The sequence below is a fragment of the Scardinius erythrophthalmus genome (genome assembly GCF_964197995.2).
Source record: "Scardinius erythrophthalmus genome assembly, chromosome: 16".
NCBI classification, from domain to species: Eukaryota; Metazoa; Chordata; class Actinopteri; order Cypriniformes; family Leuciscidae; genus Scardinius; species Scardinius erythrophthalmus.
In genome coordinates this window covers 28059295-28074532 of record NC_138236.1, presented here as the reverse complement: position 1 = coordinate 28074532, position 15238 = coordinate 28059295, and the positions used below count along the sequence as shown (strand labels likewise).

The window sequence follows — 15238 nt, the reverse complement described above, 5'->3', positions numbered from 1 at the left end:
ATCAAGTTAAACTAAATGCAAATGAGAAATGCTGCCTTGGCAACTAGCTTAAAAAAATAAGTTTAAGGTTTTTATATTTTATTTCAGTTAACATTTTATTTCAAGTAATGAAAAGGATTTTTTTAATGTTTTTTTTTTTAGTTAACTAAAAACCTGTTTTGCACAAACTTCACAACAAATCCATTCTCTCACAGTTATAGAAATGACAAGTGAACTTTTTACTCCAAACAGATGAAATTTCATGTCTGAAAATAGAAAAAAAGGTGAAGTGTACACTAGTGACAACATGGTCCCATGAACTAGCATGGTGTGCAATCTTTGCTTTTACTGTAAATCACTATTCTACCAGAAGAGGACAGTATAATCCCACAATAAGTTCTCAAGGTCCAATAAATCATTTCTAGACAAAATCTTTAAGGACCATGACACATAATGTGAAATAATGAATAATATACTTGATAGAAATCATTTTCTTCGTAAAATTTAAGTGAAACAATTTTCCAAAGCCTTCATTTCTTCCGCCAGTTCCCCATATAGGGACAATTATTGTTAGTACAATGAAATCACAATTTATTAATATCGGATCTCCTTCAAACAATGTTTCAGAATGTTTCATCATTTTCTTTTTTTTTATGATATATTAACACCAAGATGCCACAGAAATGTTGTAAAACATTAACTCCAGAAGTAATAACATCAGTGGAAATTACAGTTAACAGTCAATTTAATGAGATTTGAATGAGGAATTTGTTTATATAAAAAATAAAATGAAGATCACATACAACTATGTGCGTTAGCAATACGGCGTAAACTGTAGAGGCGCCCAGCCCAGGACAATAAATCTCCTCAGTATGTTTTTTTTTTTTTAAGACTTCTCATGTTACACAGCACATTCCTCTCCAAACCTCCACTCTGCTTTCCCTTCTCAAGTCCACCATCCTCCTGCAACGTGTTGCTAGAGATCAGTGCTTTGTTCTGAGACTTTGGAGACTTTGCATTGGAAACTGAAGAATAAACCAAGGGAAAGTCACTAAACAATCTGACTTTGGATGCATCTCACGTATGGTCCAGTTAAGATGAGAGCTTTCCGTTCTGGAATAATAGTGTGTTTGAATGAGGAGTGCAGGAATTAAGATGATGTGGCGCTGATGCTGTGAGTGAACAGCCAAAGCATTAGGCTGCTGACGTTAGTGTTTATGATGGTAAGTGTCCAATTGAGAACTGTTCATCATTATACATTTTAAAGTTGCTAGAGTTTATGTTGCACAGGTCATGTTCTTCAGCGAATTATCAAATACCTGTAAGCATTCATTGTCTGAGATGATTTTTAATTGTTTAACTCACAATGCAAACTCTCACCTAAGTTGGATAAGTTGGAATGCATGTTATGTATCTGAATTCAGTGGAAAAGAATAGTTCTGAGACAGATCAAAAGAATTTGTTGTAGTGCGCTTTGCAGGACATGGCACTAAAGCACATTGTGTGTATTGCGATCAGACCTCTTATTTACACTCTGCAGAAAACACTCTGTCAGTTATGCAAGATGCATCCAAGAGTTGTACAACTTTTACAGCATTGAGAGTTCTTTGAATCATTCATCCCAGCTCCAGCCCTCCCCAGCAGACCATGTTAAATTCCCTTACTCAGCAGACACAAAGTTAACTGCGTTCTGCCTGTGAGGGTTTGGTTGCAGTTACCATGCATTTGCATTGCTATCATTTGCAGAGAAGGTGATGAAAAATCATACGTGGTCTTTATCTGCTTATCATTGCACCACTAGGATAAATCTAGTCTTGTATGAGGTCAAATTATTTAAGGTTATCTTTGATGTGGGCCACCGCTTTAGGCACAGTTTAGAACATAGTGGACACTCTTTGCTGTTAGAACATTGAGTCCTTCATTACAGGGATTCCCAAACTTTATAGTCAGCCGCACCCAATATTTTCTTAAAGATTTAATACTGAAATGAAATGTAATATTTTAGTGTTTTATTTTGATTGTTTTTATTCTAAGTCAAGTCACTTTCATTTGTACCTATAGAGATTTTTACAATACAGATTGCTTCAAAGCAGCCTCAAAGTAAATTACAGGGAACTAACCAACTTTAAATATGAGACATTCAACTTCTGCTGTAAAGCAACTCTAGAAAGACAATAGAAAGTCCGAACCGGGTCCGAACGAGTGCGGTGCGAAAAAAATCATGTCAGTTGGTCATCCGGATGCGTTAAAAAAATTTGAACTTTTGCGAAAGGCTACGGACGGTTCCTATCTGACAATTCCAGCGGAAGTTAGCGTTGCTATGGTACTTATAAACAAACCTGAATTCTTAATAAATAATGATTTTATAGCGATAAGTTGTCATGTAATTTTTTTTATTTTCATGATTTTCTAATGTTATTAGGACAGTTAATACAATTAAAAGCCCTTTATACCACTATATCACATTTAGCCGACCTGACATGTCAACGTCCTGGGCAACTTTCCTCCACGCAGCAGCCTTCTAATTAATGTCTCTATAACCCTCATCAGAGAGATCATACAGAATTGTACATTCTGACACTGACCAAACCAACCGTTCTAATCTCTCCGCCATTTTTGTTCTACTCGCTTCCGAAGCTTCCGACGCTTTTCAACGGTGTAGTACGACGTCCGCTGGGGGCGTATTGCGTATTACGGAGCTGATTTCAACTGCCAGTGTGAAGGCGGGGTTAAGCCCTGACACCTGAGGCAGCAAACGTGACTGTCGGTTAAGCTAAGTTTTTTTTACTAGCCAATTTCCTTTTTAAAACAATCGGAAACTCTGGGCACTTATAATTTTACTTTGGCAAGAGTTTAGAGTTTTCTTCTGGCGAAACTTCCAACTGTCTTGTTGGAATGGAGATGGTGTTTAATTACAGGTTTCAGGATTGTTGAAACCAGGATGCTAAAAGCATCTGCAATTGTCCATCTGTGGTCCTTGTTGTGTGTACAATAAACTATTTTAAATGTATTGTCTGATTTATACATGTCTATAGCCTTATGTCTCATCAATTTGTGTTCTCTAATCTTACATGAGCATATATCTCTTAATTGTTGGCAAGCTTTGGGATAGCCAGATGTTTTCAAAGCAAAGAACATTTATCTAATGCACATCTGTTAAGAGTTCCAATTATTTTGGAAGTTATGTTTGTGTTGTTTTATGATAGCTGGCATGACTTTTCTACTAGATTATAAAAACAAAACTGTGTTTTTCCAGATTTGTCACAGATTTATGGATTCTGAAAACCCAAATAATACGGTATTACCATTCCACAAAACCAAAACATCACTATCATTTAGTGAAGTCTGCTTCATTTGCAGGTGAGGTTGAAACGTTCAGCATTTTATTCAGACCTTGTGTTGGAACATCAACTAAATGTGACTCATTGCTGAACATCTTGAATTGACTTGTAAAGGGAACAATTTTTGAAAATATTCTATGCCATCTGTTTGCCAGTTACTGCTTAGCTTATGAGAGAGCAGTATTTTCTACAGATAACTTTAAGTATTGCTGTCCCAGATTCCCAAACAATAGTTAAGAACACCAGGCTTATTTCTTTCCTTTAATTAACATCGGTGGATTTTATATAAAGTAGTAATAATCATTTATTATCATGGTATTACCATTATCATGGTAAGGGGAAAACGTACATTACTATTGCTTGTATCATGGTAATTCAATAATGTTCTTTGAAGTACATTGAAGTATCTTGTAAGTACCATAGGACTTTTACTACAGTTTTTCTCAGTCGCTTTGGTGCATTTCTCACATCACTATTTACATTTGCACAACAGTTAGTTCAACCTCCACAACATTTAGTCATTTGTGCACATCATAGTAGCAGTTTCTCATTCCTTCCAACAAATTGCAAATGCTTTTGGACATGCATCAAATGCTTTCATACAACTCTCTGCTGTTTTATAACATTATCATTTGCTTATGCCATGTCAGTCAAAATTAACTATACTTGTGAATGCTGAATAGTCATTCCATATAAAACTAATAGTCCTCATTTTATTGCTTGAGTCATTACATACAAAAATGTTGAACTAGTTGTCAAAATCTGTCAAGCAAATTTTACACATTTTTTTTAAATCTTTTTTTTTCTGAAAATCTCTCCTAAATTGAACAATTTCTCTCAGGTGAATCTCAGCTTTCACTTATGAGGAACGTCTGGATGTGCATGAATGATTACAGCACTATGTATGTTGTATGTTCAGTTCCAATATGTACTGCAATATTGTTTACAGTTGTGCACAGCTCTACCCAAAGGGAGTTTAAGTTTGTTGTAAATAATGGTGTATTTTTTTCTTTTGCACAATGCTGTGAACAAATTAGAATTGCAAAGAGCATATGCAGTAAAAATGTGAAACATACATATTCAGTGTCTTGTACTCAGTTCCCTCACTAAATACAGTAATGTGTAACTTTACTGTATTTTTCAAATGGCTGTGCAAATAGTATATAATACTGTCTTGAGCATTTTCAGGTAGTGTCACCAAGATCTGACTTTTTTGCATTGGAAAACATTTACAGAGTAAACTGTCAAAATAAAAACATGACAAAGCCATTTGACTATCTTGTTCATAAACAATGGTGTCAGGACTTTTCATTTTGATGACACTGACACTTTCATTGACATGAATACTTGCTTTTGAGGAATGGGCTATCCATTTTGAGCAAGTGACACGCTTTTGCAGGTTATCAACTAGGTTTTGTAGTTTGTACTAATTGTTTTGAGAACTGCATTAACTGTTGTGCAAATGTAAATAGTGATGTGAGAAATGCACCAAAGTGACCGAGAAAAACTGTAACATAAAAGTTTGGGGTCATCAATATTTTTGTTTAGTTTTTTTGGAAAGAAAGAACATTTATGTAAATGTATGCTGTTATCATTTTAACATTAATGCAAAAGAATAAATAAAAAAATAATCAAACGCAAAAAAAATCACGGTTTCACAGTTTCCACAAAAATATTAAGCAGCACAAACATTTTCAACTGTGACCTTGAGCAACAAATCAGAATATAATATATTAGAAGCGTATAAAAAGCAAATAAACAAGATTGCTGAAGCTTAAGTTTTTCTTTACTCTGTGACCATCATCCACCGGTGATGTGGTGATGTAAAAACTTGAGTTTTAAACAACTGATTGTTTAACAGTTGATTACTTTTTTTTTTTTTTTTTTTTTACAATGAATTGAGACATAAATCTGACTCACATATTATCTAGAAGTCATGTCTGCAGTGTTATTGGTCTGCCTGTTAATCAGAGGCAGCCAATGAGCAGTGCACATGGCAGAGTGAGATAGTCACCGAGGGAATTAGAATTGATTGTTCGAGGAAGTTCTGACATTATAATAATGGCTTTTCAAATTGCCATGGAGTAACAGCACCTGCACACAATTTTGTTGAGCTTTTGGACCAAGTCGGTGTAAGGGGGAGACTAAATGTAAATAATCAAGAAAGATGATGATATTTGTGTTTAGCTATATCTGGAGGCTATAATCTATAGCCTGCACTGAATTCATTTGGTTCATCCAGCAAACGGATCTGAATTTGTCTGAGGTAGATATGCCTGATTTTTTTTTTAAGACAAACTTACTTTGTGGTACTTATTGGTTTAGGTTTTTCTATACTCTATTTAACGGGGCTTCAGCTTCCCGGTATTTCATCCAAGGCTATATCCACATTAATCCGGATAAATTTGAAAACTTTACAAAAAAAAAATTCTATTTGAAACTATGAGGTATGTATCAGTCATTTGATGCATGTTTTACCCATAGATATATATTGTTGTGTCCAGCATTGTTGTGCAGCCTTATTAAAGATAAAAGTTTCCTTTCAGTCAGTCATGTTCGACATTAACTAAACTAAACTAAACGAGCCAATGCACATTGGCCTGCATGATTTGCATTGCGAACTCCACCCCACGAAATGGATATATAAGGAAGAGAGCGTGCAATGCACATTCAGCTTTTCACTTCGGAGCCAAGTGGTTGTGTTCTCTGCCAGTCACCATAAGAGTGTCTGAGATTGCTCTACGGGAGAAGTTCTGCATCCGGTGTTGGTGTGATGGCACTGCAGCTGTGGTTGTGACTTCAAAGAGATTTGAAAGCCTTCAAGAGCTTGTTGCACACTGCAGGCGGCACTAAATCCTGCGAGCTGTACCGCGACCATTTCCCCTGTGCACTTTGGCATTGAAAGAGCGTATTTCCCTAAAAGAGCAAGCAATGGTGTTACACTGCGTCTTTTTAAAGATATCATTCCACCCATGTGTTTATGGATGTGGTCATTACCTGGCTCTGTCAGACAGTCACGTTTGCTGCCTCAGGTGTCAGGGCTTAACCCCGCCTTCACACTGGCAGTTGAAATCAGCTCCGTAATACGCAATACGCCCCCAGCGGACGTCGTACTACACCGTTGAAAAGCGTCGGAAGCTTCGGAAGCGAGTAGAACAAAAATGGCGGAGAGATTAGAACGGTTGGTTTGGTCAGTGTCAGAATGTACAATTCTGTATGATCTCTCTGATGAGGGTTATAGAGACATTAATCGGAAGGCTGCTGCGTGGAGGAAAGTTGCCCAGGACGTTGACATGTCAGGTCAGCTAAATGTGATATAGTGGTATAAAGGGCTTTTAATTGTATTAACTGCCCTAATAACATTAGAAAATCATGAAAATAAAAAAAATTACATGACAACTTATCGCTATAAAATCATTATTTATTTTATTAAAAGTTAAGAATTCAGGTTTGTTTATCAGTACCATAGCAACGCTAATTTCCGCTGGAATTGTCAGATAGGAACCGTCCGTAGCCTTTCGCAAGAGTTCAAATTTTTTTTAACGCATCTGGATGACCAACTGACATGATTTTTTTCGCACCGCACTCGTTCGGACCCGGTTCGGACCCATTCGCATGCCTCCTGCGAATCTCCATAGGAAATTAATGACTTCCGGTCGTTTCAAAGCCGTATCGGAACTGATTTCAACTGCCAGTGTGAAGGCGGCGTAAAGCGTGCTTAGGTGGTGTTTTTGGATGAGTCATGCACCCATTGCGGTAAGATGACATCACAGTGTTGCGGTCGAGACTGTACCTACACCCCGATCTAGTTCCTCTACTGGTAATCAGAAAAGGGCTACTTGGCCAGGGTGACCTGAGGATCACACTACCCACCAATCCAATCTCCGTGGCCCCCCCACTACTCTAGCACACTGCAAGCTTTAAGGCTTCCGGATAAGATTGCTGGTCCTTCTCATTAGGGACCAAGCGTTTCATTCGGGGCTCCGGTGGAAGACTGGATGTCGATTGCGGCGTCGGAGGGTGAGCTAGAGTATGAAGACGGGCATGAAGACACAGCTGTGTTGCCCCCTTCGGGGAAAAAAGCATTTATCGAGTCTGACCCAGAGCTGACAGCTATGCTTTCCCGGGCCGCTGAAAGTGTTGGGCTCGAATTGAGGCCTCCACTGTGTCCGAAAGCTCGAGGCTGAAGGATTGGCTTCTTGGGGTGGCTCACGCTGACCATCAGCGCCCCGCCCCAGTGCGTGATGAGGTTACCAGATCGTGGGTGGCACCTTTTTCTGCCCGAAACCAAGCTGGTTCCTCCTCCCCCCTCACTACCCTCGATGGTGGGGCAGCTAAGGGGTACGTGGAGATCCCCCCGGTGGAGCGCTGGGTAGCAATGCAGTTGTGTCCTAAGGGCGTTGCTGCCCTCTAGGGGTAATCCACATCTTACAAGGCTTTGTAAGTTCTCGTCTGTTCTTACGGCCAAGGCTTACAGAGCCGCTGGACAGGCCGCCTCTGCCCTGCATGCCATGACTCTCCTGCATGTATTTCAAGCCCTTAAAGACTTGGACGAGGGTCATTCTGATCCACTGCTAATGCAGGGGCTGCACTCTGCCCCGTTCAAAGGATCTCTTTTCTTGGTATGGACATGGAATTGGTCAACCTGACAGCACGCCTCATGGTTAAATGTGCTCGGTCGGTGCTGAACTGCCTGAACTCCCTCAAGGGCAGGACGGCGGCCCCACTGAAACTATTTCAGAGGCTCCTGGGGCATATGGCATCCGCAGCCACAGTAACGCCTCTCAGATTAAAGAGAAACGATAGAAGGGTTCATCAACTAAAACTATGAAAGACAAAAATGACTAACATGTGACTAAGACTAATTTTTGTCTGCAAATGAAAACTATACCTAAATCAGAAATGGCTGTCAAAATTAAAACTGATTAGATGCGCACACTTTCTAAAGCACTTGCTGCTTGGTTTATCCATAGTTTGTCTTCGATGATCACATGCTGCAAACAAAATGGCTCCTGAAAAAAAAAGCTGATGATGTGTATTATAGGCACCTTTTTGTACTCGCCGACACTGCCAATGGATATAGGCATGAGGTTACACATGCCTCAGACACCGGTCACGCTGATGGCGTTCCCCATGGCGTCAGCACCAAGACGCAACGCCAAAGTTCTACTTCGAAAGGGAACGTCTCGGGGTTTCCCCATTATGGCAATTGTTTGTTTTTGTTTTGTCATAGATGTTATTATCCAGCAAGCAATAGCCGTCATTTCACCATCTAGGTTTACTATAGACCTAGTCTGGCTATAGATATAGTCTGGCTATGAGTAACCCACTTCTAACAAAATAACCTTGAATTTGGTTACATGTCGTTTTTGCCAAAAACAACTTGGAAGATGTATGATATTCCATCATGTGAGCAAAGTAAACAGTGATTTGGTTTCATTTCTTCACTAATTTCATTTCATTGTTATCTAATTGATGACTAGTCTATTCTTGGGCTATGGTTAAACGTCTATAAGATGTTCACCGACAGCTCAAATTTTGCCTTGTTTTAGCCTAAACGTCTGGGATGTGTTTGAAATGGCTATTTAAACGCAAAATGGCTTGCTGGGTAATCATCGAATATTTGTTCACATTTTGTTTTGTGGACAGTGTTTGTTTTTGTGTGTGCAATGGATGTTGAATGTACGCTTAATGACATCTATTTGTGGTATCTAAATTAATGCGAGTAGCCCTGCATCTACATGTGCACAGATACTAGTGTTTGGTTGTGTACATCTCTACATGTTTGGTTGTGTATTTATTAGCTTACCAAAGGATGGGTTACAAGAGCCTGTTTCTGTATTTTGTACATATTTTTTTTATGTGGCTGTGTTTCTCTGTTGTTGTTTTTGTTTTGTTTTGTGTGTGAATATAAATGACTGCAGCAGCCAGACTGTCAGTGACACATTTTCATCCTACACACAGAGACCTGCACATTATATATTTCTGGATGACACTAGTGTCAAAAGCATCTGCTCCGTAATAAAAAAGACACTCCACTGATGACACTCTGAGGTAGGACAGACAAGAGAGCAGATGGTTCATGCCTTTTTCTTCCTCTGTCTTTTCTCTCTCACTTTCCCCCTCATCACACCTTTCTCTCCCCCTAAACCATTTGCCTCCTGCATGCAATGATATAGCCGAACCTCCTATACGGATAGAGGGTAATGCTGACATTTGCACAATGCATGAAAGATCATACATCAAACAGAGTTTTCCTTACAGCCGGTCATGGTACTGTATGGAAGATCTTGGTATGCTGACATTACAATTTTTGTTTAGTCTGAGGGGGCTACATAGTTTCTCAGTGTAAGCATTATGATATCTGTTTTGTTGTTGTTTGTTTGATTTTTAAAGGAAAACAAAACATTCTATAAAGATATTTTTGGCTACCTAATCTCACCCCTACCCTAAACATAAACTACATAATAGGTTGATAAATGCACAATGATAAAAAAATGTAGATACACTATCTTAACCAATTTACCTAACTAATTCTTGAAAATATAAAAATGTAATAGACAGATGAATGTACAGTGACAATAGAATTGAGTGAGTCTTTGTTCTCTGTTGTCATGAGATGTTCATTCAGATCATTCATGCAGCTGTCATAAATAACCACTCAGACGCTGACAATTTGTTTGTTTCCTTTGTCTTGCTCTTGGCAGAGATAGATGATGTAAAGTAGTCTGACATTTCTATATAGTCTTTTCATTCAATTGGAAATTCAGCAACTCCTCCTTTCTGGATAGTATTTGATGCCAAGAAACTAATGTGTATGTAATGGACTAATGCCAATTTTAAGATGTATAGAAATCTGACAGAACTGGCTGTATTTATTTAAATGAATGTTCTGGGTTATAGTGGAGTGATATAATCGTTCAGTTTATGATACAAGCGTGAAAATTGGCATGAGCAGTCTCCATGGGTCACTTGACAAGAAAATTGTCCGAGCCACTTGAAATTTCAAGATTTTTCATTTTTCAAGATGGTAGTGATATAGTGGTTTATTTGGTGATACAAGCATGAAAATTGGCATGAGCAGTCTCTGATGGTCACTAGACAATAAGCCACCCACAGCTACTTGAAATTTCAAGATGGCGGCCATTTATCAAGATGGCCGACACCTTAGTGGAGCAGTTAAGTGATATAGTGGTTTATTTGGTGATACAAACATGAAAATTGGCATGAGCAGTCTCTGATGGTCACTAGACAATAAGCCACCCACAGCTACTTGAAATTTCAAGATGGCGGCCATTTTTCAAGATGGCCACCACCTTAGTGGAGCAATTAGGCTCATGGCAATTTTCATGCTTGTATCACCAACTAAATGATTTCTTAAGCCTAATTGCTCCACTAAGGTGGTGGCCATCTTGAAAAATGGCCGCCATCTTGAAATTTCAAGTAGCTGTAGGTGGCTTATTGTCAAGTGACCCACAGAGACTGCTCATGCCAATTTTCATACTTGTATCACCAAATAAACCATTATATCACTTAACTGCTCCACTAAGGTGTCGGCCATCTTGAAAATTGGCCGCCATCTTGAAATTTCAAGTGGCTCGGACAATTTTTTTGTCAAGTGACCCATGGAGACTGCTCATGCCAATTTTCACGCTTGTATCATAAACTGAACGATTCTGCCAAACATAAGCACTTAGCCGCTCCACTATTAATACAAGTTAAAAGTGGACTGTTTAATTCTTGTGGCACTTGAAGCAACAAATGGATCTACAAAAATTAATGACTGTTTTAAAAAAATGTCTACCCGAACACTCCTCCGATCTGTCGTTGGTCATCCAAACAGATCACACTGCCCCAAAGTCATGCCATTGGTTGAGAAAATGTTGCTATGTTAGAGTGGGGACAGAGTGTTCAAAAGAACAGAGCAATGTTGCAAACAGAGCAAATGGCTTTACTATAGTTGTCTCTGCATATTAAACTAGGATAGAAAAAGATAGTTTACTTTCAAAAAAGGAAACACAGTTCACCTTTAAGATCCATTGACACCGACGTTTTGGCTTAAATAAATAGATTTTCAAGGACAAACCACTTATCCTAATTCTATGATGTACTGTGGACACATAGCACCTGAAGTGAGAGAGGACAGTGAATGAAAGCACAGGGAGCTGCTCGGAAAGAGTTTCTCGAATGATCACAATTTATTTTCAATGAGAAGGGCCAGTGAGCAGGTGAGTGGGAGCTAGAACTGGGAGCTAGAAAGTGAAAGTGTGACATCTAGTTTTCTTTTGCTGTCCCCTGTCGTTTAAGAATAGCTTGATAAACTGCTCGAAAGAACAAACTCTCATTCAGATGTGCATTGTTTCTTTTTAGGGAAAACAAGCAACCTACTTTTGATTGAAATGGGGGTCATTTCAGTTTACTTCAGTTTACTTCAAAATCCAACATACTCATAATTATTTTGCATTTTAGCGAATTGGTGGCTAATTCGTCATTTGTATTTTTGTGCAATCTACTTACTCCCCAATGACAATTGGGTTTATGGGTGGAACTTCATGCTTACTTTTTTTCTAGAAGTCTTTTGTTTTGTTTTTTAAATATGAAATCGACACCTCAAAAACATAGTTATGTTTTTCTCATGAGACCGGTTTTGGAAAATCCTAAAATAATTTCACAGTTGTTTTAACCATATCATATGTTTCATATATACACTACCGGTCAAAAGCTTAGAATACTTACGATTATTCTCTCTTATGCTCACCAAGGCTACATTTATTTGATCAAAAATACAGTCAAAACAATATAAAATTTGTAAAATAATATTAATCTAAAATAACTGTTTTTTATTTAAATATATTTTAAAGTGTAATTTATTCCTGTGAGGGCAAAGCTGAATTTATTATTAATATTATTATTATTATTTTTTTTTAATAATAACAAATTTAAAAAGAAAAGCATTTATTTGGAACAGAAATATTTTGTAACATTATACATTTCTGCACTGTCAATTTTGAGAAAATGTAATGTATATTTGCTTATTAAAAGTATTTATTTCTCTTTTTTATCTTAAATACCCCAAACTTTTGAGTGTATCGGTTTCCACAAAAATATTATGTAAAAAATGTTTCTAAAGCCCCAAAAAAGCAAATTAGAATGATTTCCTGAAGGATCCAGTAACACTGAAGACTGGAGTAATGTGTGGTCTACAGCCAATTTTTCATAGAGAGCTGCAACAATGTGTGGAGTTTTGCTCAAAGGTCCAGAATATACTGAATGTAATTTTTACTATATGAAGGTCCATCCTCCCAAGCTTCTTGGAGGACATCAAGCACTCCGCTAGGCCGACGTCCATAGAGATGCTTGAAGGGGGGAAAACCTGTGGAGGCTTGCGGGACCTCGTGCACAGCGAATAAGCCCCCCCCCCCCGCCCCCCCCCATAGGAACAGGTCTCAGATGCCATTTTTAACTGAACAGGTCGAGACGTAGAGGGATAAACAGAAGGGGCAGGGTTGGAGAGAGATACTGAGGGTAGGGGTTTGTTAACCCCCGGTGTTGTTCTGCACTGCGGCTGACCCGCTGCAGGATGGCCCATCTGAGGTCATCGTAGACCAGGAGGTTCTGCATTGGCAGCTGTTGGGTGGCCACCTGCGCCTCCCAATGAGGCGCACTGACCAGTGGGCCCACGGCCACTAACATGCTTCCACAGTCTTTTCGAATAGATCCACAAATGCCTCTTGGTCGTCCTGTCGACATTTTAGTGAGAGGCACATGAGCAGTGGTGGAATGGGGTACTGCAGATCGAAGCTCCTGATTCATCCAGCTCTGGATGTCTCTCCTGGTGTGTCTGGAAGAGGGCACGGAAGCACTGGTCCTGGTCTTCCCTTATATCCAGGAGCACCTGATGGTGCTCTTGGTGGAGGCCCGCGCACTGCATGGTGGCAGCAACCTTCGCCTCCCATGTTTCAGCACTACTGTAACACAGGTTCAAGGAAATGAGGAGAAGGCAGGGTCGGCTGATGTGTACTCGGATATTTTATTCACAAAATAATACCGAAGAAAATAAACTGTACTTGATCTACTTATGAACCGCGCATCTCCTGTCTAAATCTCCCATTGCCGACTCAATCAATCAAACTTTAGCTGGACAATAACTTTATTCTAGAGCTGCTATAAAGCCAAAACACTTTACTTTAATTTCCTATTATCAATGTAAAGCTGCTTTGGAACACATCTACATTGTTAAAAGCACTATATAAATGAAGATGACTTGACTTGACTTGACATAGTTATTTTAAATTGTAATAAAATGTCGTCTCGGTTACATGACGGAGGGAAGAGAGACAACCTATTGTCGGTCACGACGTACGTCGAGAGTGACCGACTGATAGGGAACACCACATTTTCATTGTATTTTTTAACAAATAAATGCAGCCTTGGTGAGCATAAGTTCTTTCAAAAACGTTAAAAAATATATTTGATCATGCCAAACTTTCTGTGAGGGTTTTATCACTACTGGTAAAATTAGCCCAGATGTGCCAAATTAACTGAGGAGATAAGAGAAAGAGCTGACAAGAACAAACAAGAGTGATAGAGTGATATATCATCTTACTATAACATTTCAAACACCTTGCTTTGAATAATTCACGGTGAAATGCAACTACCATGTCATATTTTGACTGTAGACAACATGTTTATTGGATTCATTTGGAGGTTTTTTATGTAATGCTATTTGGTTTTTATTACTTCTATACTTTCTTTCCATTATTTCACCAGTGTCGGATTTATACACTGTGTTTTGAGTTATGAAGGCGTAGTCTGTGTAAGTAAGACCCGGAAAAACAATAACTTTGGGATGTGAGCATGTTTTCCCCAAAACATTGTACTTGTCTGAGTAATTCCTCTTCATGTTCTCAGTTTGTCTCCCTGTGTTTGTTGTGCTTGGATTGCTGCCTTGTTTAACAGTGTGATGTCTATGCCATACTTGTTTGTGCCGTTTGCACTTGCCAGTTTAGCACTGTGGTGTCAATATGCTTAGTTGTTAAAAGGAACAAGTGAGAGCTTAATGCAAGACACTTTTTGCCAGGGTCGTCTCTAAACCACAGATACAACAACTCTGAAAGTTCAGAAAGATGAAAGTTCAGTACATGTTAAGTTTCACACCAGTTGTTCAGTACCTTCAACCCTTTCATTTAACCTTCTGAATGTCTAGTCACCTTCCCCTTCACTCACCATTGGGTAATCAAACACATTTGACACTTTAAGAGGTCTAATATTTGTTAATGGTTATGAAGGTTTTGTTTCTTTTTGTTTTGGCAGATATTCTGTGTCTCTGGATTAGTGTATTGACATATCCTCTTGCCTTCAAAGAAACATGAACTTTTTTGTGTAAGTTAGCAGTCAAACAGGCCCTAACCTGTCCAGACTGCGTCTCAACTGATGCTCTCCTCAGCCTTGTGAAACTTCACACAAGATATTCTTTAAACTGAAGCATAATGGAAGTCTTTCACATGTGCGATCTGCTAAAGTCATGAAAATCTCAGCCAGGAAAGAGAGATCTCACAGTATTGAGACTTTTCTTTCCTGTTTAGCATCCAAATATATGTGGAATTGAAATACATGGCAGTTAGGTCTCATGCACATGTTTATGCCTTATATTAAACTTTTTTTTTATGTCTGCAAACAACTAATATCAAACATGCTTTTAATCTGTGGGCTGTATTAGGCTAAATGTTGCCCATATGAAATGAAAGGTTTTGTATGTTACATTCTTCTCAAAGTGTGTTGAGGAGTAACTCTACTTTTTCTAATGACTATAATTATTTAGTTATAAATTATAGCAAAGTATGGTAATACATATTTAAATTTCTTTTTCTTTTTATTAGTAGCTTGTAATGTACGTTGTAGTTAACTAATTTTTCAAA

General features: G+C 38.5%; 1 protein-coding gene across 3 annotated transcripts in view; it reads left to right on the top strand.

The window, feature by feature from the left end:
* Positions 1 to 909: 909 nt before the first annotated feature.
* gask1a (golgi associated kinase 1A) overlaps positions 910 to 15238 on the top strand; it is a 35184-nt gene continuing 20855 nt past the window's right edge. For 2 of the 3 annotated variants that reach the window (XM_081388863.1, XM_081388864.1), the window contains exon 1: positions 938 to 1202. Coding sequence is in view for 2 of the 3 variants with exons in the window: in XM_081388864.1 (XP_081244990.1) it covers positions 1197 to 1202 (6 nt within the window). In the remaining variant the exon portion in view is untranslated. Of the gene's footprint in view, positions 1203 to 15238 lie in introns of all 3 variants that reach the window. The other variant, XM_081388862.1, reaches the window with a different exon arrangement.